Genomic DNA, 23028 nt, shown 5'->3' with positions numbered 1-23028 from the left:
TTCTCTCTCTCTCCCTGTGTGTGCCTATGTGTGTGTGTGAACTGTTCAGTTACAGTATACAGGATTTTTGCTGATAGGGACAAGCTGGGACGTCATAGAGACAAAGTACTGGACACTGTGTTTCTGGCTCAGCTCTGGGGAAAAGGTGGAATTAAAACCTGGGTGCGATCTAACTGTGTGGTTAGATTAGAGCTGCAGGGTGTAATAACTCAACAGGGTACTGTATGTGTGTGTGTGTGTGTGTGTGTGCGCAGTGTTATTAAAATATATAAGTGGGATGGAAAGTATCACTTTGCCATGACAGGGGCGGAATCTGTCAGCTGATGCTACAAAACATCCACTTGGTGATGTAACAGCTCATCACGTTTGCATTGGAGCCGTTCAATGTGTGCGCGTGCGCGCGCAGATGAATATTCACGCACACTCACTGGGCTTGTAATCAAGATCTGCGCCTAGGGGGCCACTTATTTGGAGGAAGACGATCATTTTGATTCATGTGAATTCATTATGAGTTAGGATTCAGCTTGTTTCCCTTCAGCTGGACTCACTGATGGTGCAGTAATGTGCTGTTTGGACTCAGACACTCTAATCAGATCTATAATAGAATCAGTATATATGTAACAACTGCTCCATAAAAGCACTTTTTGCTCATATTCTGCACAGTTTGTTTCACATTTACAGTAATAACATGGCCAGAAGCTGCATCTACCTTCAGTGCCTGAAGCTTTTGGATACAAACTGTGTGAAAAGAGCAACAGTATGGTATCAAAATAAAAAGCTGTGCACCTTTAGTTTGTTTTTATCAGATATTTTTATTATATTTTAAAGTTTTCTTTGCAAAAAGTGACAATGACAATAAATATACATTCACAATAAAAAAGAATTGATTGCAACGCAACATTCAAGTGTTACTGAGCCATTAGAAAATCTAGGATAAGATGTAAACAACATGTTTCCCCCCCCCAGCATTTCACCTCCTGAGCCATGAGTCTCTTATCTCTCCGGCAAAAAAAAAAAAAACAAGGCATCACGTCAACGAAACACATTTTAGGCATCGACGCGCGAGTCTCACAAGGTATGAAGCCACGTCACACACTGGGCTCTGACGGGACAAGCTCACAATCTCAAATGTCGCGTGGGCAGTGGTTTGATTCAGGCGAGTTTCTGATGGACTCGTGCGTCCAGTCATGTGTCCTTGGTAACGGCGCTGCGCCAGAGCGCGCAACGGCGGCGGCGGCGGCGGAGGCGCAGGCGGCCGCTCCGGCCTCTCCAAACTCTCCGCGCAGCCCGGCCCCAGCAGCTGGCTTCTCAAGCTGACGCTCCAGCTCCTTCTTCTTCCAAAGACTCGTGTTGAGTCTGCTTCTTACTGTCCGCTTAACTGATCACGCACCTCTCTTTGTCTTTGCCCTGGCCGCCTCCTATCGCCTTCTCCTTGATGTACATGAGGTCGCTGTGCACGCTGGGCCTGCGGGCGCACGGAGTCACCACGCCGTACGCCTCCCCAATGTCCTTCAGCTTCTTGTTCTTCAGAGACTTTCTGTGCAGCATGTCGCAGTACTGCACGGACACTTTCCGGTGGAGGTCGGGGCTCATTTCGTGAGGTAGTTTGGCCAAAGTAAACAGAGTCTGAAACATCTTATCCACGTTCTCGTTGCGCTTGGCGGAGATCTCGAAGTACGCGCACTTCTCGTCTCCAGCCACCAGCTGGTCGATCTCCTCCTGCTGCACCTCCCGGTAAAACTCCCTGTCGCCCTTGTTCCCGCAGATGACCAGAGGCACGTCGATGTTCTCCTTGATCTTGTTTTTCAGGCACGACTTGGTCTCGAAGATCTGCCGCTTGAGCCGCTGCACCTCCAGGAAGGAGTCTCGGTTGTCCAGGCTGAAGACGAGGATGAACACGTCACCTGGAGGGGGAGAGAGAGAGAGGGGGGGGTACACTGGTTAATTTGGTTTGCCTCGGAGTTGTGCAAAGTTTTGCAAAAGAGATGCAACCTATGCGTCGTTCTATCTCCAGTATAACACCCTGCAGCCGCGCACTGAGCGCGCACGCTTCCAACTTCTATACATGTAATTTTGCACGCTGCTCTCTGAGGCTGCACAACAAGCCCATCATGCACAAACTGAATGATAAGGACGTGGATGAATACCTGTCAGTATGGACAGCCTCCTCATGGCGGGGAAAGGATGGTTTCCTGAAGTATCCAGTATGTCCAGCTGGTAAACGTCCCCCTTGATGCTGTACAGTTTCCTGTGAAAGTCCTCGATGGTCGGCGTGTACTGCTCGTCGAACCTCCCGTTCAGGAACCGGGACACGATGGCGGTTTTCCCAACTTTGGTGGATCCCAGGATCACCATCCTGTAGCAGTTCTTTGCTGGGATGTCAAAGTCGCTCTCTGAGGGGGTCATTTTCTTAATCATGATTAAACCCGGGCGCGTTCACTGCTTCTCCTTCGGGTTGTGCGTGTGCGTAAAAGGCAGTTGAGCAGCTTTTGCTCAGTGGTGATGCTGTTGGGTAGCTCTGCTGTGAGTCTCTCTACCGATTCCGGACTGGAGGCTTGTATATAAGCAGACAGCGGACTCCTCCTCCCGTCCGCGTCACACTTCAGTGAGTAGGTACTCGGAGCTTATTTGAGTAGCAGGGAAAAGCGGACTGAACTCCCACTGGTGCGTCAGTTTCTCATTTCTAATGAAGACAAGACGGGAGCGCTGGGAAAGTGAAGAGCAAAGCCACAAACAAATAAGAGACACAGGCCGTGCGTAACAGCAGAATGAGAACTTCCACGGAATACTGCACAGTTAATCATTGACTCCTCTTCCGCCGTTTAAACTCGTCTGGTACACTGGGTTTAAAATCAGGGTGAACCTTGGACATTTTCTCAAAAATGTTCAACCTAGACAGCGGATATGAGTTCCTCTAGACTGAGCAAATATGTTGCCAGACAGCTGGTTTGGTTGCAACAAATCCGGATTCATAAATCAGCCTTTCAGGGTGATGATGTTTGCACAATGCGCACGACTCTAAAGAGAGGAACTCATGTTTGTAACATGCAAAAACAGCAGATGCAGTTTATTCACCACTGTCTCACACAAAGACACGTTCAGCAGGTTATTAATTCACTCACATCTGCTTCAGCTGCTTATTCCTGTCACCAAGAAGAAGAAAGAAGCTGCAGCCAGCTTTCTGAGGAGATGATGGTGCTGCAGTTACCAAACGCACCAAAAGGGGGCACTCAGGGTACAACCTGATCCACTTGAGTTGGAAAAGAGACCTCATTGTGCAGCGGGTTTGTGTGTGTTCCTGTGTCAGCATCTAACCTCAGTGTGTTTGTTTAGAGATTCTTTCAATCACTGCTGGCGAATGTTAAAACAAAAAGTGTAAACTCATCTGTAATGAACAAAAGTGACTGGAGATGAAAAATGTGTGTGTGTGTGTGTGTGTTTGGTGAGAACAGAGCTTTTGTTTCCAGTAGCATTTGATCAAAGCTGAATGGAGTTTGTGTAAGCTGAAGAGGAGGAGGAGGAGGAGGCAGAAGCAGGGTGAAACTGGAGGCACGAGAACATTTGATTCAAAAAATTCATTGAGTCGAGTGCAGAGAAAGTTAAACCGAAAAAAGAAAACGGGAGGAACAGTTTGATATAGGTAAGTGTGTCACGGCCAAGCTGAGGACGTGTGGACACAAGTGATGTTGCCTCTTATGCACCAACTGGTTTGAACATCAGGGAACTGACAGAGTGAAAGTGGGGCCTTGTCCAGCCGACTTTCTCTCAGGTTTGCTGTGATCATGAAGCTGGTTCACTGTCAAACCAGGACAAAAAGTTAACTTTAGAGAATCAGATCAATTCAGTGCATTAAAACCACGCACAGTTCTGCAAGAGGACCTGATTTTTATTGTGTGATAGTCATATTTAGTAAATTAAATACATTGATATTATATAATATGCATTTATGATTTGGGATTTTTGTGCCACCTATAACCACAGAACCTTCAGCACAAGGGTGAATTGATCTGGAAGTTGAGTCATGACAACTGGGGAATTGACTCCTGCTAACAATCCAGAGTGACCTATAACAAAATAATTTAAATAACGCTGTGCCAAAAAAAACTATACACAAAGCTACTTGACTAACTGGACTGTGTGAGCACAAAGCAAACGAAGCTTCAAGCAGAGGAGCGCTTCCCACTCCTTTTCCCACCAAAGAAAATTCTATTAAGTGCGACAGGCCCCTGAGCCTTTAAACTGTGGAATAATGGGTGAGTGTATTGATGATGAGTGTGCGTCACACAGTCAGAGGACGGCGCTGCCCGGCCTGCTCAGAGCTTCTTCTAACTTTGATTTTGTTTCGCTTTTTTTTTTTTTTTTTTTTTTTTTCCTGAGGCGTCCTGCTCCTTTAACAATTTCTTCGGCTGGAGCGCTGGAGAGAAGGAGGCGCGCTGGTCTCCTGTGTCCCAGGATTTGACCACTTGTGTGAATGTGTTGTTTTCTGAGTCATGATCCAGCCTTTCAAGTGTGTGCATGTCTAGAGGCAGCTGCCGAGCAAGAACAATAACATGTTCCTAAGTGCGTGTGCCCAAAAGCGTACTTTCACCAGTGTCTTAGCCCAGTGTGACCCCCGCTGAGGGATGGAGAAGAGACACAAACGTTACATAAACGCCAAAAACTGATGATATGCTCGTTAAAGAGATGTATTGAAGACGAATCGATGCTTTGTGGCCCAACAACAAGACATCTGAACAGCTCTGGTGCATCAAAAGAACTAAAACTAAAGAGAAAGCTGGCCCCACGTTTCCTTTTTCCTCCCCTCTCTGTGTGAGCTGCAGGTGCGTGATTTGGTGTTTCGTCTGGCTGGCCCGATAGATGATGACACTTCGAGGAAAGGACGATGCGCTGCAGCGCAGCAGTGGAACTGGAGATGCGGAGGACGGTGGAAAAACAAACGGTGCTGACAGTGAGCAAATATGACTCCTGCCAAGCGGCTCATAAAAGATGCACATCAAGTCCTGAAACTGAAACACACTCACACACACACACACCACAGGCAGGAATTGTTACAAGAAAGTACACTTCAGACTAATTAAATCATTTCAGCAGTCTTCTGCAGTATTATTATTATAAGTACAGTACAGTTGGAGGGCAGTACAAGAGGTAAATAATGTTACAAATCATATGAAACCTTCTGGGTAAAGTGTCACAAAGTCCTGTCTCAGTCGTGTATCGTCAGTATCACCATCTCTTCGTGGTTTTGGGATCTTTCTTTCGATTATTACAACCAACCAAACTGACTTCTTACAGGAACTGCAGTAGTTTGCGTTTCTCGCGGTTCTTCGGTTCTGCTCCGATCACAAAGAGAAGCAGAACAGCGCTAAGTGTCCTGACTCATGCAAATGCCTGTAAGACGTAGATGTACAAAGTGCTGCCTTGTGTGCCTCCATTAGTAGCCTTTATTTCTTAAGACACAAAGAGACCAAGTGCTTCCAAATCCTGACTCATTCTTTTATTACATAAGAAATACCTCGTTAGCATACAGTACTTCGGTGTTGAATGGGTCGCAGAGGTAACAATTAGAGCCACTGATATGTCTTGTATCACAAAGAGAACCGTGTCTTTTTAAAAACCTCATGGCTTGGAATGGTTTTCTAGATAGAACAGGGTTAAATTTTAATTTCTGTTTAGTATGACTTTACATTGTAAATATATAGCCATTTGTACACAAACTTCAGCAAAAGTCAATAAGTAAATGGACAGACACACAAAAACACAACTAAATCATCATATTCAATATATTGTGGAAAACTCGTTAAGATAAAAGTCTTTCCTGCATGTCAGCGTCAGCTCTTACTTGTTGTCGGCTCTTCTCTTTCTGTGCAGCCACAGAGAAGTTGAAGTAAGAAGTGTGTTTGAACCCACAGACCTTGATGTTAAAAGGCCTTTATCTCCTAAAGTTCTTATTATGCTAATGTGAACCTATTCAATTCAAATGAAACCTGGGGCTTGGCTGGCATGTTGTATCCGTTATTTTATATCAGATTGAATAAGCTGAAGGACACGGTCTGAAGGACAACATTCACTACACCATTGCACTTTGTAATGCTGCAAGGATTCAGTTACTGTAAAACATATACTATCAATAAAATATGTACTTCTCTCTCCTCCTGTTAGATGCTGAGGCTGAAGTCATATAGTTGTAGCCCAGTACAGTATGCAAAAGTATTCATAAAGTAGTCATAACCACGTGGTTGAGAATTATCTCCATCATAAAAATGGCTCCATGTAGCTTTCACCTTCATTAGAGTAGCATAAAACACATCAAACACTGCAGCTGCAGGGGGAACGTAACCTTTGCATCCACACTGAAGGTGGAGTAATGACCAGGACTGCTCGTCTGTAAATGTGACAGGACGGGAATCCTCGACCAGGATACATCTGGGAGGGAGGTGATTATTCATGCTTGTGGTGCTGACTCCTCTCCTGATAGATCTGTTCAGTGAATGGTCTGTAAATACAGCAGAACAAACATATAAGGGGACAATAAATCAGAGACTAGATCACTGTACCACTCTGTGCCAGGAGCGTGAGTGCGTGTGTGTGTGTGTTGAAGCGTGAGCTTAAGTGTATGCATGTGTATTACGGGAAGATATCTTGTCTCTCCACGTTTCTCCACTGCAGGTGAATGTACACACCTGTCAAACTACCATCTGTACCAGAGAGTAGCAGCTCTGTACCTCTTCCTGATGTGTAACTGAGGCAATTTGCAAAATAACAACTCTAATAGATGAGAGAAAAGACACTTGTCAGCAGCTCTGAAACAAAGCACATGAAGCTGCTGCCAGCATTTGTTCTGCACTCTATTGGCAGGCTGACACCAGATCTCTGCATCAATACACACATTTGAAAGTGTCCCGGAGACTGAAGGATGCAGGCTGCATTTGTGTTTGCAGAGTGCGGAGGACTGCCACCAGGTGGAGGGACCAAAGATGAGGAGGACATTATTCTGTACTTTGGGAAGTACTTGGCAAGCTACTGCTAATACGGATGTGCTGACAAGGGGTGTGCTAACACACCTTAGGCTAATATACACTTGCAGAGTCCACAAAAGGACATATGTCCTCATGCCACCCTCATGAAGTCTTGTAGAGCTCTGACAGTGCTCATCTTGTTCCTCCTAGCCCCCGTCCAGCTCTCCTACAGTAACTGCCTGTCTCCTGGAATCTTCTCTGTGCTCTTGAAACTGTGCTGGCAGACACAGCAAACCTTCTGACAATGGCACGTACCGATGTGACATCCTTGAGGACCTGGACTGCCTGTTCAACCTCTGAAGGGTCCGTGGAACGCCTCATGCTACCAGCAGTGCACTGACCCTAGTCAAATGTAAAACTAGTGAAAAAACTGTCAGAAAAGATGAGGAGAAATACAACCATTCCTGTTTTGGGTGTGGACTCTTTGTTGCCCCTCTAGTTCACCTGTTGTTAATTTCATTAAGCAGCTGAAACTGATTTACAACCCCCTACTTAACTGACCAGATTAATATCCCAGAAGATTAACTGACTTGATGTTAAACTCTGATTAAAAAGAGTTCATTTAATTTTTTGGAGCAGTGTAGTTAGAAAGTCTGCTAGATTCCAAAAAGTCGCATATTTTCGTTTTAGCGGATGTTTTCTCCAATCTTCACAGCTTTGGGATCACAGATGACTTCTCCGAGGGGACTGGATTCTGTCAAAATACCCAGAGTTAAACCCTACAGACCCAGTTTGATGTATGTAATTCAGTGGTATCTGTACCTATTCCAATCATTGCAGCTAATATCCAACCAGACAGATTTATTGCTATCTTTGCACAGTCACACAATGAGATCATTCAGAATCTGTGCCAGAGGCAGAAGATAAATATAGCATATGAATCTTTCTCCAGTCACAGTGTGTGTTAATATCTGGCACCTGCCTTTCCTTCAGTTCACATGTTCAGGTTAAGTGACTCATTTGTGGACTGCTGGTGGTAATTCCTGCGGCGACATGTACACCTGCGATCTCACTCACAGGGTGAGTTAATGTGTGATGTTTTCAGAAGAGCATGCCTCGGATACAGCGGAAGTGAACCTCTTTTTCATTTTCAAGTCTAATGTGACTTTTTCCATACATATATGTGAACTATGTGATGTGAATGAAACTAATCTAAATCAAATCCAGGGACTTAACATGGGAGAATGTGGACAAAAAGTGTGTCAGATGTAATTTGATGACTCATGTTTGGGTTGCAAAAATCTAAATCTCCACTAACCATGTGTGGTTTATCCTACACACTGCTCGGCCACTATAAGAACACCATCGTATGGTGGCTGATCAGTGTATGTGATAAATGTAGGTCAGTCATTTTGTGACCTAATAAACCCCTTTTTTAGGTATTATGTTGGACTTCTCCATTTAATAATAATATGGACTTCTCCATCTCCATATAATAATCTACAATAATTGCAAGTAAGTAGAACCATGTGCAATGGTGTCATTAGTTTGCATGATTTAGTCATAAACTTGTGCTACAATGTGACCGGTTCCCTTCATATGTAATACAAAGCCCAGCTGCACCTTTCATATATATACTAATAATAATAACTATACACCTGCTCTGTGAAAGCACCACACACACACACACCCCCCCCCACACACACACACACAATGGATTGTTGAGTAACTTGATGAACAAGTAGCAGCCGCTTCCATGCTGAGCTCTGCCTGATTTGCGACCACCTTATGCCGCAGCAGCATTTTTGTGTGTATTTTTTTTGTGCAGGTGTGCGTGCGCGCGTCTGTGCCAACAGATGTCTAGAAGTAGGTCACTCATAACAGTTTTTTAGGTCTTATCTCGTAATCATGTGAGGGGAAAAATAAAACCTGACTAGAGAGGCTTTTAATAAGAAATAATTCCACCTACTTTCTCCTCATTTTGGTCCATCTCAACTTTTTGCACAACTAATGAATGTCATCCCGAATGAATAGGGATGATGTGTGAGGAGAAGGAAGAGACGTGTGAGGAGAATGGTGTCTGTGTAGGTAAAAGACATGCATACCTTCTCTGTCTAGTCCCCAGTAGAACTACAAGTGAATGAATTCTTACTTTACAATTTCGAACTACAATGGCACACATATTACCTGCAGCCTGCAGCCTTATTCTTTACTCTGCACGAGTACAACCACGTCACTACGCAGTCTGTTCCACAGTGTCTGTCTATGGTGATAATGGAGCTGAAATTACACTGATGCCAGCCTTTGTTCTTCAACAGGTCCAGCAATTTCTACACATATGATCATACAGAAGGCTTTAGGATATATCCGATGCCTTTTTTAGGGCATTACTAAATTATCTGAATGGGTGAGAAAACAGCACAAATGTGAGCCCCAGAAAACAACATGCAACAACTTTTTTCTTACTCTTAGATAAGTTTTGACATACTTTCCTGTAGTTCGATTTTATGCTAGTTTTACTTTCACTCGAAATACAATTATGAGGGAAATATACTTTTAATACTAGAAATCCTACTTTTACTAAGATATGCAAAAAATTTAAATAATGATGATTGTCACAGAAAATAATAATTTTTTGCACGTATTTGTACTTTTACTTGAGAATTACGTTTGTGTACTTCTACCAACTCTGCTGTGTTAATAAATTAATAGCTGTTAGCAAGCTTAACCAAACCTGCATTGAGGTAACTACATATTAAAGTGCATAAGTTAGTTAGTGATTTGCATGTAGCCCATCAAAACTAAGATTCATGCAGTCAGATTTGGGATTTGACCAATAGAGACACTTAATTATATGCTTAGACATAGCCCAACAAGCTTTCTGGATGAGTCATGCTCATTTGGGACCCCTGTGGTTTTAAGTCTATGTTAACATCTTGTATCAAAAATCAAAATGATCAAATTGACGAATGTTCAGCGAGAGCGTTGCATTCATACTACACTAATATTTGTAATACTGACCATGTCTGAATGTGGCCTTTTATTTTACTGAGTGACTGGATAGAATAGTGATAAATTGACCCCTACATGTTGAAGACTGGGGTTCAAATCTACCTCCAGTAGGCAAGACCACCTTTTAAACCCTGCCTCTGCCATGTACCTCACTTGTAGGTTGCTTTGGATAAAAGCATTTACCAAATGACTAAATGTAAATGTACATGTAAATTGACAAATGTGTTGTGAGACAACGAAGACTTACCCCTCGAATCTTAGCGCCACCTTGTAAGCAACAGCTACTATGACAGTGAGAACAAGACCAACAGGACTGGCACCACTGAAGACAGAGGGGGAGAAAAAAAAAAAAAAAAGATTGTTTTGACACATTTTATAAATGTTTTTCTCAGTGGTGTATTCACCTCAAGCCAGTCAATATGTGTGCAATTTATGGGAACTGTGTGATAAAAGGAGCAAACGAGGAAGAGGATTACACAAATAACATGGTAGAATTGCTCAGATCAGCATATTTGTGCCCCAACACTTTTAAAGTGATTGTTTTGTCATATTGTCAGTGACCAAGTGTATCCTTAAAATAGTAACTGCAAATGTAGTAGAAAATACAAAACACATTTTTAAACTGAGAATAAATAATACAGGTATTTCAGCCTACATCATTGTAGAGGGAAAGAAACACACACAACATGGCTGACCTACATACCGATCAAAAAGTAGCACAGTGACACACATTTATTCAAAGAAAAAAGAAAAACCAAAACAACATAAAAACACACTTTTACTTGAAACACACACAGAGCGGCATGATGGAGCTAACACAGTGGTCACACCTCATTTTATTATTTTAAAAAATACGGGATGAAATTTTGGTTCTGCCTCTGAATATGTTGACTTTTCTGTGCACAAAAGCAGACTGATAATAATAATGATGATGATAATAATAATAATAATAATAATACTAATAATAATAATAATAACGGCTTTTATTCCAGCATTTACTCCAAAATGGAATGGTTACATAAGACTCTAACAGACACAATATCAGACATATGAAAAGTACTTCTACAATAACAGAAAATACCTGGATGTAAAGTCCAGGTTGAAGATATATAAAAGTGAGAATTTTAGTGACACTGAATTCTGAATTTGCCTTCAAGAGTTCAATCAATCAACGGCTCACCTGAACTCCCTCATCTTGGTCTACAATCCCTCTCGCTCATTGCGCTCTGCACACGAACAATGTCTACTCACCTCACCTCAAAAGATCCCAGGCCAAACCTTTTCAGCTGTGTGGCCCTACTCGTCTCTGCACACTCAGCTGCCTAACAAAAATAAATAAATACAAATCTTGCACTTACTGAAACTGAAACGGCTTGTTCTAGAGCACTTCACTTTAAAGTTTGTCTCGTTGGCTTGGACATGTGCTTGTTTTGTATCTCACTTGTAAGTCGCTTTAGATAAATGTGTCTGCCAAATAACTAAATGTAAATGTAAGTGATTGAAGAAATAAATCTAAGCCTGAGCTGAGCTACAAGAGAAAAACATTTTTATTGTAGGTGACCTGCAACAGGATATAAATTATAAGTTAACAGTATTTCTCTTATCTGTTTTTTACTTGGGTAAAAACTGGGTTCACATATTCACTACACTAAACATACTCAATATATTGTACAGTGCAGCACCTGTACACCTGTATCTGGAAGGTCCAACTTGTTATCGTGTGGCCAGAAAACTACACAATGAAAATCTCTCCAAGCAACTCTGATTTGTCTTTGTCGCTCTCCCATGAAGCTTTGTGAAGAACCCCAGCAGAGTGTTCGATACACTCTGTGTGATACGGACTGCTGGATGTGTTACACTAACCTTTAAAGCTTTCCACTACTTTGATCACATCAGGGAGAACAACAGCACATTGTGGAGCAGCTAAACAAGACTTGCTGATGAGGCTTATATAACTGACCTAGTTAAGCAGGCAGTAATGAAGGCACCAGGATACAGTCCAGTTAAATTCAGTGCTTCGTAGACACTGAGAAATAAAGATATGAAGAGAAAGACACCACAAGACACTAAGGACATTGTACTAATTGATTGCCTTATCTAGAACCTGTGTCTAAACAGTACACACACAGAAAATTTAGCTTACATGGGCTGCAAGGTAAATCCAATAAACCAGGTCACAATATGAAGTGATGAAAGACTTGGCACTGCCTGCCGTTTCCAGAAATGACTTTCAATTCTTTTTAACTGCCTTTGACCTTTCTGCAGATCACAGGAATCACAGAAAATAGGACAGCAGCCTGGACGCCACACTGTGAGCTCTCTATTCAGAGTTTCCAAATTGGAGGTCAGGGCCTTTTGTTAGTATTAGTTAACTTCAACTTGAGAATGAAGTCCTTTTCTCTTAGAGTCTGACATGTTATGTTTGCGATGTCTGAAACAATTTATTTATTTACTCGTACTCAAGACGTTTAGTTGATGGCAAGAAGACGGGAACAAATTGCAAAGTTTTGGAGCAGCTCTCTCGTGACTTTAGATTTCTGTGTCAGTTCGGTAACAGCTGTGATTTTGTTCGATTCACGTTTTCATTTACTTTCAATCTGACACACAACACTGGCTTCAGTGACACCCACTGATTGTGACACATCGATCTGACACCACGATGAGTCAGTAGACCTCATGTGGTAATCTCTATTTACCACTGACCCATATCACAAACTGCCGTAATTACAAATGACAAAACCAAAACTGGATGTCGGCTGATTTGCCAATTTATTTTGTGGTCCATATGTTTTTGTATTCTCAGCCTTTGGCTTGGTTTGGTGCTAAAAAGGGAGACTTTTACATGAATATAATGTGACCACAATCATATGATCCACAGAGAGAACAGCTATCAGCTCGCTACAAATCCAAATCTGTCTAGCTTGCAGTTGTCTGTAAGAGTCTCGATGTTGTTTGCTAAATCTGTATGGAAATTTGTGTCAATGCACATAAATGTGCACCATATATTGTATCATATATGCAGTCTGTGTGAATCAGGCTGCACATGCTCACATTCTGGCAGCATGGGAAACACAGTATTTTGGACAAGAACACTAAGCAGATGGGACAAAGACATCCATATTCATTTTCTAAATCAGCCAGTGTTGCTGTTTTATTGATAAGACAAGATAATTGTATGTGCTGATGTCCTCAGAGCCAAATGTTGATGCTTTTTCCAAGTTAGGGTGAAGGCAAGTGTGCCAAATTTGAAATTACAATGCCAGAAACAATCCTTGGTTACCTGTTGCAGACCTGAGGAATTAAAGGGTAACATTTTTCATGCACACACACACACAGACAGAAAATGCCACGTAAAATAAACAGGATGTGACTGACATGTTACGCTACTGAAAACTGACCACATTTGCATGTACATCACTCCCACTGGAGGCGAGACTTGCACTACGTAACAAGCAGGAATATGTAGGTCATACCGTATTGTCATGCTTTTCTTGAAGCATCGCATTGGTAGAGCATATTGTTCAATAGTGTTCAACCCAGAGAGAGGAGCTACATTTTCAATGCAGGTCACACAGGTCCCTGCACACACATTCACAGATAAGGATCAAGGCAGGAGGGTAGCAAAAGACAGCCAGTGGTGAAATTTAATTCTTCCTCCAACCCATCAGAGAATCGCCACGTTAATGTGGCATCAGGGTTTGGAACTGTGACACTTTTCAGTAGTCAGACCTAATATCACAAAATAGTAGATAAACTATGCACTGTTCATATGCTCACATGTACACAATGAACATCTGAAAGTTTCTATCATAAAGTACTAATTTGTCCTGTAAGTTGGATTTCTGGCAGCTTTGCATAGAGGATATCTACACGCTTGGTTTGTGCCTGCTCCATACAAACCAAATATGTCAGAAAGCTGTTATTTTCTTTAATTTAACACAGTGACCTAGATAAACGAGTTACTAATGGACATCTCCAAAATAATTTACTCCCAAAATTGTGCTATTAGCTTCCCTGATGACTGTTGTTAGAGTCATCACCACATACAAAACAGGACCTGGAGTCAAGTCTATGTCATCATGATTAGACTGGGCCCCTCATGGATTTGGCAGAACTAAATGTTCAACTCCAAATTGTAAATGCTGATACATCTGACCAAACAAAGCTGTTTTATGCACAAGAGCCCCCTGTGGGAGCATAATATACCCACAAAACACTATGTAATTATGTGTATGCCATTTAAAATGACATCATCACGATAGGATTTATATGTGATAATACGTGTTTTACCAGTTCTAGTATTATTCAAAATTTTGTATTTAGGCTGGAGAATTTCCATTAGCTGCCCTAAATAGAACGAGATGCCACTGACCCATTTTACCTTTTTGTTATAAAACACATTTTACTCCTATATGAGGCACACGACTCCTGTTTTGTGTGTTAAGTTGATAAGTCTTTGCGTTTGTAGAATGCATTACAGCAAAACATATTCATCTCAATAACCTGGTGGGACTAGATATCACACCGAGCTGAAACTGGGTTAATAACTTGTTCGAACTCATACTCTCCTAATGCACATACGCACATAAACATGCACATTCTTCCTAACTGACATGCAGACAGGTTCAACGCTATGATTCACTGTTGCCAATGTTCTTTTTAACAAGACTCAGGTGAGTCTTGACCTGCACCACACACACACACAAGACAATCTGAGGAAATGAGAAGTGTATAGCTGTGTGTGGACAATGAGAGCTTCCAGTCACTGACCTAGTTTAGAGAAAATGGAGAAGTAAGTCTAATCTAGAACCCTGAGATTGAAGAATCAGACGCAAAAACACAGATACAGCTTTCATCTTTTCTCATTTCATCACTTCAATCTCCCCCTGCCTACAGTCCTCCAGAGAGCCTCATTGCTGTCCTGTCTGCCTGTTGGAGTGATGAATGAAAATAAGATATGACTAAAAAACACATGATGTATTTTTCTATGAGGAGAGAATGTACATTTACAGAGGCTTGTTACAGTGGTTACATTGGTCTAATGGAAACTTTCAAAATATAACACTGCTGCCTCTTTTTAGATCCAATCAACCAAGTGCATTCACTCAAATACAATATTACTACTTTACTAGAGTGTTTGTAGTTACTTAACACATCCACTAAACTGCGTACACCTCTTTATTATTATACTAGAGTAATTATCTGTATTTTTACACTTGCATCCTCATTCATACTTACATACTACACACACATTATAATTGCAGGACTGTGGTATAAAGCTGCATTAACTTATTTTTCTGGAAAGCATAAAGTTATTCTGTTGAATGGGGACGTTAGCCACTGCCTAACATAGCTAACAACACTGGATTCCTTTTAGAGTGATGTTGCTCATTTGAAATTGTAATGCAGTGAAGGTTTATTTTCTGAAAATGAGGTGGTGAGCTCTGAATCCAAAACAATGAAACAATACTAAAAAGCACTAAAACGGTCATTTTAAAGTTTTGATCAATGCTGCTATCTTTCAAAATGAAAGTGCAAGCAATCCAGTTACAGTGTTTCATGTACAAACAATTTTCAGAAAGGTTGGTACTTTTTCTAAAATGCAATTAAATCTATGATTAGTTAATTAATCGCTTTACTATCTCCTTTTGCATCCACGGTCCATCATGCCTTTGGCGCAGATAACTTATCATCTCTTGAATTTCAGTCTTTCAGTCCATCTGACTTGAGCTCAAGCACAGAGGAGTTGGAGGCGTTTCTGCCCAGAGTTAATATACGGCTTCATCCTTGTGTAATTGAATTCTAAATTGTATTCTGAATGCGGCGCTAGGCGACAGGGTTAAGTGGCCTTTGGCCTTTACTTTACATTAAGGCTTTTCTTTTGTCTCAGAATCCTTTCACAGTATTATGTTCTGTAGATGATGAAAGTAGTGAAGTCTTGATGGTGTTGTTGAGACGATGAGCTCTGACCCATTTTTGCTTGCCAAGAGTTAGCTTTTGGCGGATGCTACTTTTATACCCAATCATGATCACCTCACCTGTTACCAAGAACTGTTACTTAAATATTTAATACATTTCAGTCTAATTTTTATGTGTTGTAGGCATCAAACTGCCTTTATTTACAAAATACAATTAAGTTGGTCAGTGAAAACATTTTTGAAAACACTTTTTCTTTTTGCTGTTGTTAAATAAACAAAGATTCAAGCGAATCGCCAAATCACAGATTTTTGTTTTTACTGCATGTGGTTTTTAAATAATTTGTGTTGTTTATTGCAGCAGGACACTCTTGTTCACTGACTTTGCTTTTAAGTCAGTGTCTTGTACCAGGAGATGAGTATAAACCTTAAAAAGGCATCAAGCCAAGAGCGAAGTACCACATTCAGGACGCACATGGGGGAACTAAACCAATTTTGCTTGCTATTATTCTACAACCGCAGGGTTTGTGAAGGGATATTTAAGGGAGAAAGAAAGCACAAGTAGCTAGGTAACCATGCACAACCCCAAACATATGTACACAACAAAATGATAAAACTAGTCTACAGAAAACAAGCAAGTGGAAGAAACATCTCAAGGAGGACACAGTGAGACAAATGTGTTAATCACTTAACAAGCTAAGTCCAGAAGCTGTGCAACCACAGGGGAGTTGTGTTGTTTATCATAGAGTAACACTTCTATACTCCTGGCTTAAATATCTGAACATATCTGCTTAAGTACTTTCCAGGCTTATTAAAGTGCACATAGGAGAATGTAAAAAAATATGTCATGTTTGGGAAGAAATTTTTAAATTGGGTTAGAATTTTATATAATTCACTCAAATAATAATTAGAATAACCTTTGAATAATTGAGGGCCATGGACAGCAGGTAACATTCTCTGTGGTCTAATGATGGCAACTTGCTTTGAAAACAAATCAGGGCAGCTTTAACTCCATTTTGATTGAAACATGCTGTTATTTGGTCATGATTATCTGAAGGAGCGTTGTTCTTAGATAGTGTGACCGTCTGCACTCAGTGTTCCACCTGAACTCTGAATGCCAGCTCTGATTTAGGTGTCAGGGTCAGTATGCCAGGTGTTCTCATTATAACGGCTTGAAAGAGGATTTAAGTTTAATTTTGTCACTTGTTTTTTAAAAACTGGGACTGTACAGGGTATTTGTCTCTAAACTGTGTCACTGTGTGCTGAACGGGTCATCAGTGCTTTGTTGGTCAAAACGCACACGTGGCCATTCTGAAACGTACACATACATAAGGACATGGACTGTCTCTGTCGCTTTGTCCTCATTGTTCTTTAATATTGTGTGTCTTTACTTGTCACTGAACATCCAACATCTAGCTGCTGGTAACACTGAAAATACTGAAATCTGATCATGTCTTGTGACGGGGTCCGATATCACATCTGACAGCTGTGACAGATATGTACCACACTCTCTGTGGGGTAGAAAAAACATTTTAAATGAATTATAAAACTTACCAAATGTCACAGCAGAGATGTACTAGTGTTATATAATCATACAGCCTCAAAAACAAACACAAAACACAAATTGTGTGTCATACTTGTACCACAGGATTTATGCTGTGATCATGGTGTAACAAATATAGCCATGAATATATCCTTTGTGGGCTGAATCTGTCTTGAGGTATATTTTACTGTTTTATAATAGTGCTCTCCCTGTTACACTCCCCACATAAACACACAACATGTGTTAAACACAGTGGTGCAGAGTTTCGCCTGTAGCAGAGTGACATGTTACAAGCAAGACTATTGTTCTGCATTGCTCGAGGGCACCGCTCCATCCCACAAGCTCAACACATGATAATGGTCCATGATGGAGCTAAACAGCACTATTTACCACACTATTAATTACTCTGTAAATATAATGATCTATCCTACTGTAGACTACACTGGAGGGGGTTTGCAGAAGAAAAGTGCAAACAAAAAATGGCAAATTATTGAAACAGATAAATAGCTTGGTTATGTATTTGCTGTAGTCCTGTTATAATCCATAAGACTTAAGTATAATTGTTTCAAAGCTCAGTTTTGATACGTGCAAACTGCATGAATGTAATGAGGTCAGAATAAGAAGGATTGCTGAAAAATGCAGCTGAAACACTTGCTTTGCAGACAAGACTTAAAGGTTTAATGTTGGCTTACAGTTCTGTGAGGCTTGAGTGAGATGCTAACATCAGCATGCACATACTGTATGCTTACAATCCTGGCCTGTCAGCATGCTAATGTTGCTAATTAGTTAAAAAAGTACAACTAACGCTGATGCTAATGTCAAGTTTTCCATGTCTCAAAATATAAGGCAAATAGAAATTTTGACCTAATAATGACACTTAATAAAAAGTCAGGAGATCCAAACAAATGTCAACCAAAACAGAGAAGCATGAAGACCACCTTAAGCACTAGGATTCATCCTCTGGGGAACACCAACCTTCCATTTATACAAACATATCACACCTGGATTTGGGCTTTTTATTCAGTTTTTCTTCGCAAATTCTCTTAAGCTCCATAATCCATCAAACTGAGTAGATGTAACGTGCACAAACTGCCATTTCCAGGTCTCTGCATTGATTTGGCTGGGTCACTCAAGGACAGTCAGACATTTGTCCTAAGCCACTTCAGCTGTGTGATGGGTTAATGCTTTGGTTGATCGTTGGGGTGACGACTAACAGTCCAAGCTGTTCCAAACTTCATTCAATTTCACAATTGTTGAGGCCATTATGGTCCGCTTTAGAAATTGGTTTTATACCCTTGCCCAGTTCGATGCCCACTTGCATAAATATGCATGTTTAATTTTCTTAAATTTCATGCACAAAACTAATTTTGATTTAAATAACATTTGTTTCTAAATATTAACAGCAAATATGAGCAAATATATGCACTACCCTACTAAATACAGCACAGACAGCAGAATTTTTTTTTGAATATTTAAGAACTTCTACAAGTTTGGTAGCAGAAGCCATTGTCTGTGATGCCCAATACAAAATATGATATGCAATCACAATAAGGAATTCCATCATGCAGCAATTTTAGTGCCCACTTTATTTAGCACCATGAGTTCAGACCGTTTTCATGTATTAGTCTAAGTGCATCTGCTAATGTGTCAGCTAATTTCCTGTCGAGGTCACACAAAGAAGCCTGTAAGTGGACTAATGTGTAAAAGAGATCGTCTGGCACAGTAAGGGGTTTAGCTGAGTGTGTAGGGTGTGTGTGGGTGCTTGGGTAGAGCTTTTTCTCTCCTCATGTTCTTCAGTTGACAGAGTGTATTGTTTGTGTGATTTTGAAAGTACATTATGACCGAGATCCTGTCTCTCAAACACAGTAAAGACTGTCTTTTTAAAGGATTTGGAATCACAGTTAACAGAATAAAAATACAAACTATGTTAATAGCACATTAATTTATTGATTGTAGAAAATCATTCAATGAAGTGGGTGAGGCAAATATATGTTATATGTTGCCCGTGTCTTCACCAATTGGTCTGACCCGCTTTTACACCTTTTAATACCTTTAAACTAAACAATGCCAGTAACTGTTTACCAGCCCTGCACATCTGAGGGATTTTAGCCCAGTCCTACAAACACAGCAGCTTCAACTTGGATGTTAGTTCTCTCCCTTGCATGAACCGCCTACTTCATGTCCTTCTACAGAATTTCTATAGGATTAAGGTCATAACTTAGACCCCACCAATTCAAAAATATATCAAACATCTGCTTTGACAGTTCTTCAGTAGAATGACCTCTGTGTTTAGGGTCATTGCTGCATGATTTACTTTCTGTTGAGATTCAGTTTACAGATAGACCCTCTGACATTTTCCTGTAGAATTTGCTTGTACACCTCACAATTCATGGTTCTTTCTATAGTCTTAGTCCAGAAGCAGCAAAGGATGCCCAAATCAGGATACTGCCACCACTATGTCCTATGACCTAGGTCCAGGGATAGGGTTCTTCTCCTCTGAGCTAAGTAGCCCTATGAGGACCTCTACTTGGAAACAGTGGGAAAAAAGTGCATATATTTTCTCCTTATAAATTACATTGCGGATACAAAGTTGCAAATACAGACATTTTACTAATAACAATAGCATGCTTTATTGATTGTTTGGGTGGCTGGAGTAGATGACGGAGCTACTGTGGGGTTTTGGTGTCTTGTCCAAGGACACCTCGATATGAAGCAGCAATCAAACCACTAACCTAAGGGTTTATAGTCAACTGCTCTACCAATTGAGCTAACTGCTCCTCCCCAGTTGTTGGTATCTTTCTGTTAAAGAAAGAATAATCCACAGTGGTCACTGAAATAACATGAAACTTACACAAGTAATAATAAATAACTTTTTACTAAAAATTAACTCATGAAAATCAGACATTGCTTTTAAATTGTGGTTCAATAGAAGCATTTAAAAAACAAACTAATGAAACTGGCCTCTGCAAAAATGAAGGTACCCTTAAGCAAAATTTAAAACAATTTGACCATAGGAACATGGTAAACAAAAGTGTGTTGTGTAATTAGCATCATAGGTGTCTTCGAACTTGTAATCAGTCAGTCTGCCTATTTAAAGAGTGAAAAGTGGTCACTGTGCCGTTTGGTATCAACATAGACCACAGAAAGCTAAGGAGAGTTGTCCCAGGAGATTAGAAAGTCAATTATAGACAAACATGTTAAAGGTAAAAGACCATCTTCAAGCAGCTTGATGTTCCTGTGACTACAGTTTCACATATTATTCAGAAATGTAAGGTCTAAAACACTAAATCAGCCAAGAATGGCTAAGAACAAATAATTTGACTATTCTGAAGTGGCCGTCTATGAGTCCTAATCTAAATCATATTGAACATCTATGGAAAGAGCTAGAACATGCAGTCTGGAGAGGGTCCACCTCAAACCTGAAAGACAGCTGGAGCAGTAGTTCAAAATACCTGTCGAGAGTTGCAGAAGTCTCACAGAGTGACAGAAATGACTTGATTGCGGTAATTGCTTTAAAAGGCTGTGCAATTAATGTGCAGTTAATTTTTAGTCAATTTAAAAAAAAATAAAAAATTAACAAAAAATTACTTTGACACAATTGTCTGTAGTTGCTTGTTTGCACATTAAACAGACAGAAAGCAACATTCATATTCAGTTGGAGTCCATGTGATGACTCATTCTGTTTTCAATCTGCTTTGGTTTTTATCAACTCCTGAGGGAAATATCTGGGTCTTTAGCAACTAAATGGTCCACTATGTTCACCAGCTAGTCACTAAATTTGTCTGTCTCTGTGGACATAGCAGGTAGCATTCAATGGGTTTATCAAAGCTTTAATTTATGAACAAGTGGTTTCACTGGCCAAATAAAGTAGTAAAGCCGCAGGCCGCAAAACCAAAACAAAGATGCTTATATGCTGTTTATAGTTAAGTAGATAATTCTCTGTGGGTTCATCACTCACTCCCTATACAATGGTCCATGATTGATTGTTTATATAAAAATGTCGATTAGCTGCTTTAAGCCTTCGTAGATGAGAAATGGTGAAGTTAAAATTACCATTTGGCAGTTTTTCGTACTGTTACTGTCACCGTGCAGTGTATAAATCAATTTTGTCCAGGTAATAGTTAATTGCGCATGCACACACACACACACACACACACACACACACACACACACACCCTCCTCACTTCACAGGGGGATACACTACAGACCTGTTTTTAGAGCTTCTGTTTGTTTTACAGTAGATCCTTAGATCAACAACAGACAGAGACGACAGACTGCAGAAGGAAGACATCAGATCAGGCTGCGACAGAAGCTGCTACTATCTCTCAATTGACTGAACAATAAAGAATAAGAAAAGGGTGTGGGTAACCGGATGGACATACATGAGAGAAATGCAGAAACATGTTAGAGAAATTGATTATGGTTTGATCAGTCAGAGCTAGTAGTACAGGGCTGAAAAGTGAATTCAATTCAAAATTAAAGAGAAAATAGGGCAAAAGTAGTCACAACAAGAAGGACGACAGAAGCAGTAAAATTAGTATTGGACTCCACTCAGCTCTGTGCGGGGAAGAATAGGGGTCTAATAGCTTTCATCGGCGACTGGCTCATCAACTCCGGAGTACTTGCCTAGCAACCACGCACGCTGAGCTCTGAGTGATGTTGTCACAGTTGTCATAGAGACGGGACACGTAAAAGTTTTTACCTCCTGACCTTTTTCAATGGGGAAGTGGTTTGTAACTTGGAGAAAACATTTTCCATTTGCTGGTTGCAGCTTGCCATCCATGCCGCTTCTGCACGCCCTCACTTAATTTAGAATGACATTTGACGCACATCAGCATTTTGCCTGATAGAAAGTGGTGGGTCATTCTCCTCTGAAATAACACTTCTTAGGTAATGGTTAAAGACAGGAGCAAAACCCAGCTATAAACCTCAATAAGAACATTAGATTGAAATTACGCTCTTGCTGACCTCAGATACACTCCTGAAAGTGACCTCTTCTCCCCCACAGACACTTACATGAGTGCCAAGCCGAGGTAGTTGGCAGTGCTGCCCCAGTACATCGGGTTCTCTAGGATGTTGAAGGGAAAGCCTGTCATCTTCTCATCCATCAGAATGCCAAAATAGTCACCTGAGAAGACAGACACACATGTACAGTGTTAATGCTAACAAGCTAAGATGACAGACTCTATTGTTGACTAACACTGCATTTCATGACAATTATCTGTCATTTTTTTACCCTGTACAGTGGTGTAGGAGGATGAAGCCTGTCCCAGCATGCACTTCTAAATCTGTCACCAGCGACACGGTTTCTCAACATTTCAGATAAACTGAGATTCAATACCCAAAACTTAGAGTACGGTTTCCATGCTGCACCATCAACCTTGTCACTTTGTTGTAAACTCAGACCAAACATATTTCACACTAGGATCATTTCTGACATGTTTTCACCAAACAGCATCAGACACTAAAGCTAGACTGTGAATGCATTGCCAGGGAACGGGGCTTTGACACACACAACCTTGTTAATATTTCACTGTCTGGCAGCTCCCCCCTCACCTGGCTGTTACTGACATCATCTCACTTGTAAGTTGCTTTGATAAAA

The 23028-nt window shown here is 40.8% G+C and overlaps 2 protein-coding genes across 2 annotated transcripts in view; both read right to left on the bottom strand.

Annotated features, from left to right (window-relative positions):
- Nucleotides 1-813: 813 nt before the first annotated feature.
- Nucleotides 814-2537, bottom strand: LOC113156104 (dexamethasone-induced Ras-related protein 1). Its single transcript, XM_026350996.1, has 2 exons — nucleotides 2148-2537; nucleotides 814-1904 (listed from the first exon to the last, which is right to left on the bottom strand). The coding sequence occupies exons 1-2, from the start codon at nucleotides 2416-2418 to the stop codon at nucleotides 1375-1377; spliced, it is 801 nt and encodes a 266-aa protein (XP_026206781.1). The 5' UTR covers nucleotides 2419-2537; the 3' UTR covers nucleotides 814-1374.
- A 2576-nt stretch (nucleotides 2538-5113) lies between these two features.
- pemt (phosphatidylethanolamine N-methyltransferase) overlaps nucleotides 5114-23028 on the bottom strand; it is a 52783-nt gene continuing 34868 nt past the window's right edge. The window contains exons 5-7 of the mRNA XM_026350999.1: nucleotides 22443-22554; nucleotides 10216-10290; nucleotides 5114-6493 (exon numbers count right to left, since the gene is read on the bottom strand). Of these exons, the coding sequence (XP_026206784.1) occupies nucleotides 6439-6493; nucleotides 10216-10290; nucleotides 22443-22554 (242 nt within the window). The 3' untranslated portion in view covers nucleotides 5114-6438. The remainder of the gene's footprint in view (nucleotides 6494-10215; nucleotides 10291-22442; nucleotides 22555-23028) is intronic.

This window comes from Anabas testudineus, chromosome 19, assembly GCF_900324465.2.
Source record: "Anabas testudineus chromosome 19, fAnaTes1.2, whole genome shotgun sequence".
In the NCBI taxonomy this organism is placed as follows: domain Eukaryota; kingdom Metazoa; phylum Chordata; class Actinopteri; order Anabantiformes; family Anabantidae; genus Anabas; species Anabas testudineus.
The sequence above is the reverse complement of the archived record's forward strand: the minus strand, read 5'-3'. Positions and strand labels throughout refer to the sequence as shown.

Excerpts from the sequence above, each read along its gene's own strand:
- LOC113156104 (XM_026350996.1), bottom strand. The coding sequence starts at position 2,418 with ATGATTAAGAAAATGACCCCCTCAGAGAGCGACTTTGACATCCCAGCA. Across the intron at positions 1,905-2,147 it reads GAGGCTGTCCATACTGACAG|GTGACGTGTTCATCCTCGTC; the intron begins GTATTCATCCAC and ends CTCCCCCTCCAG.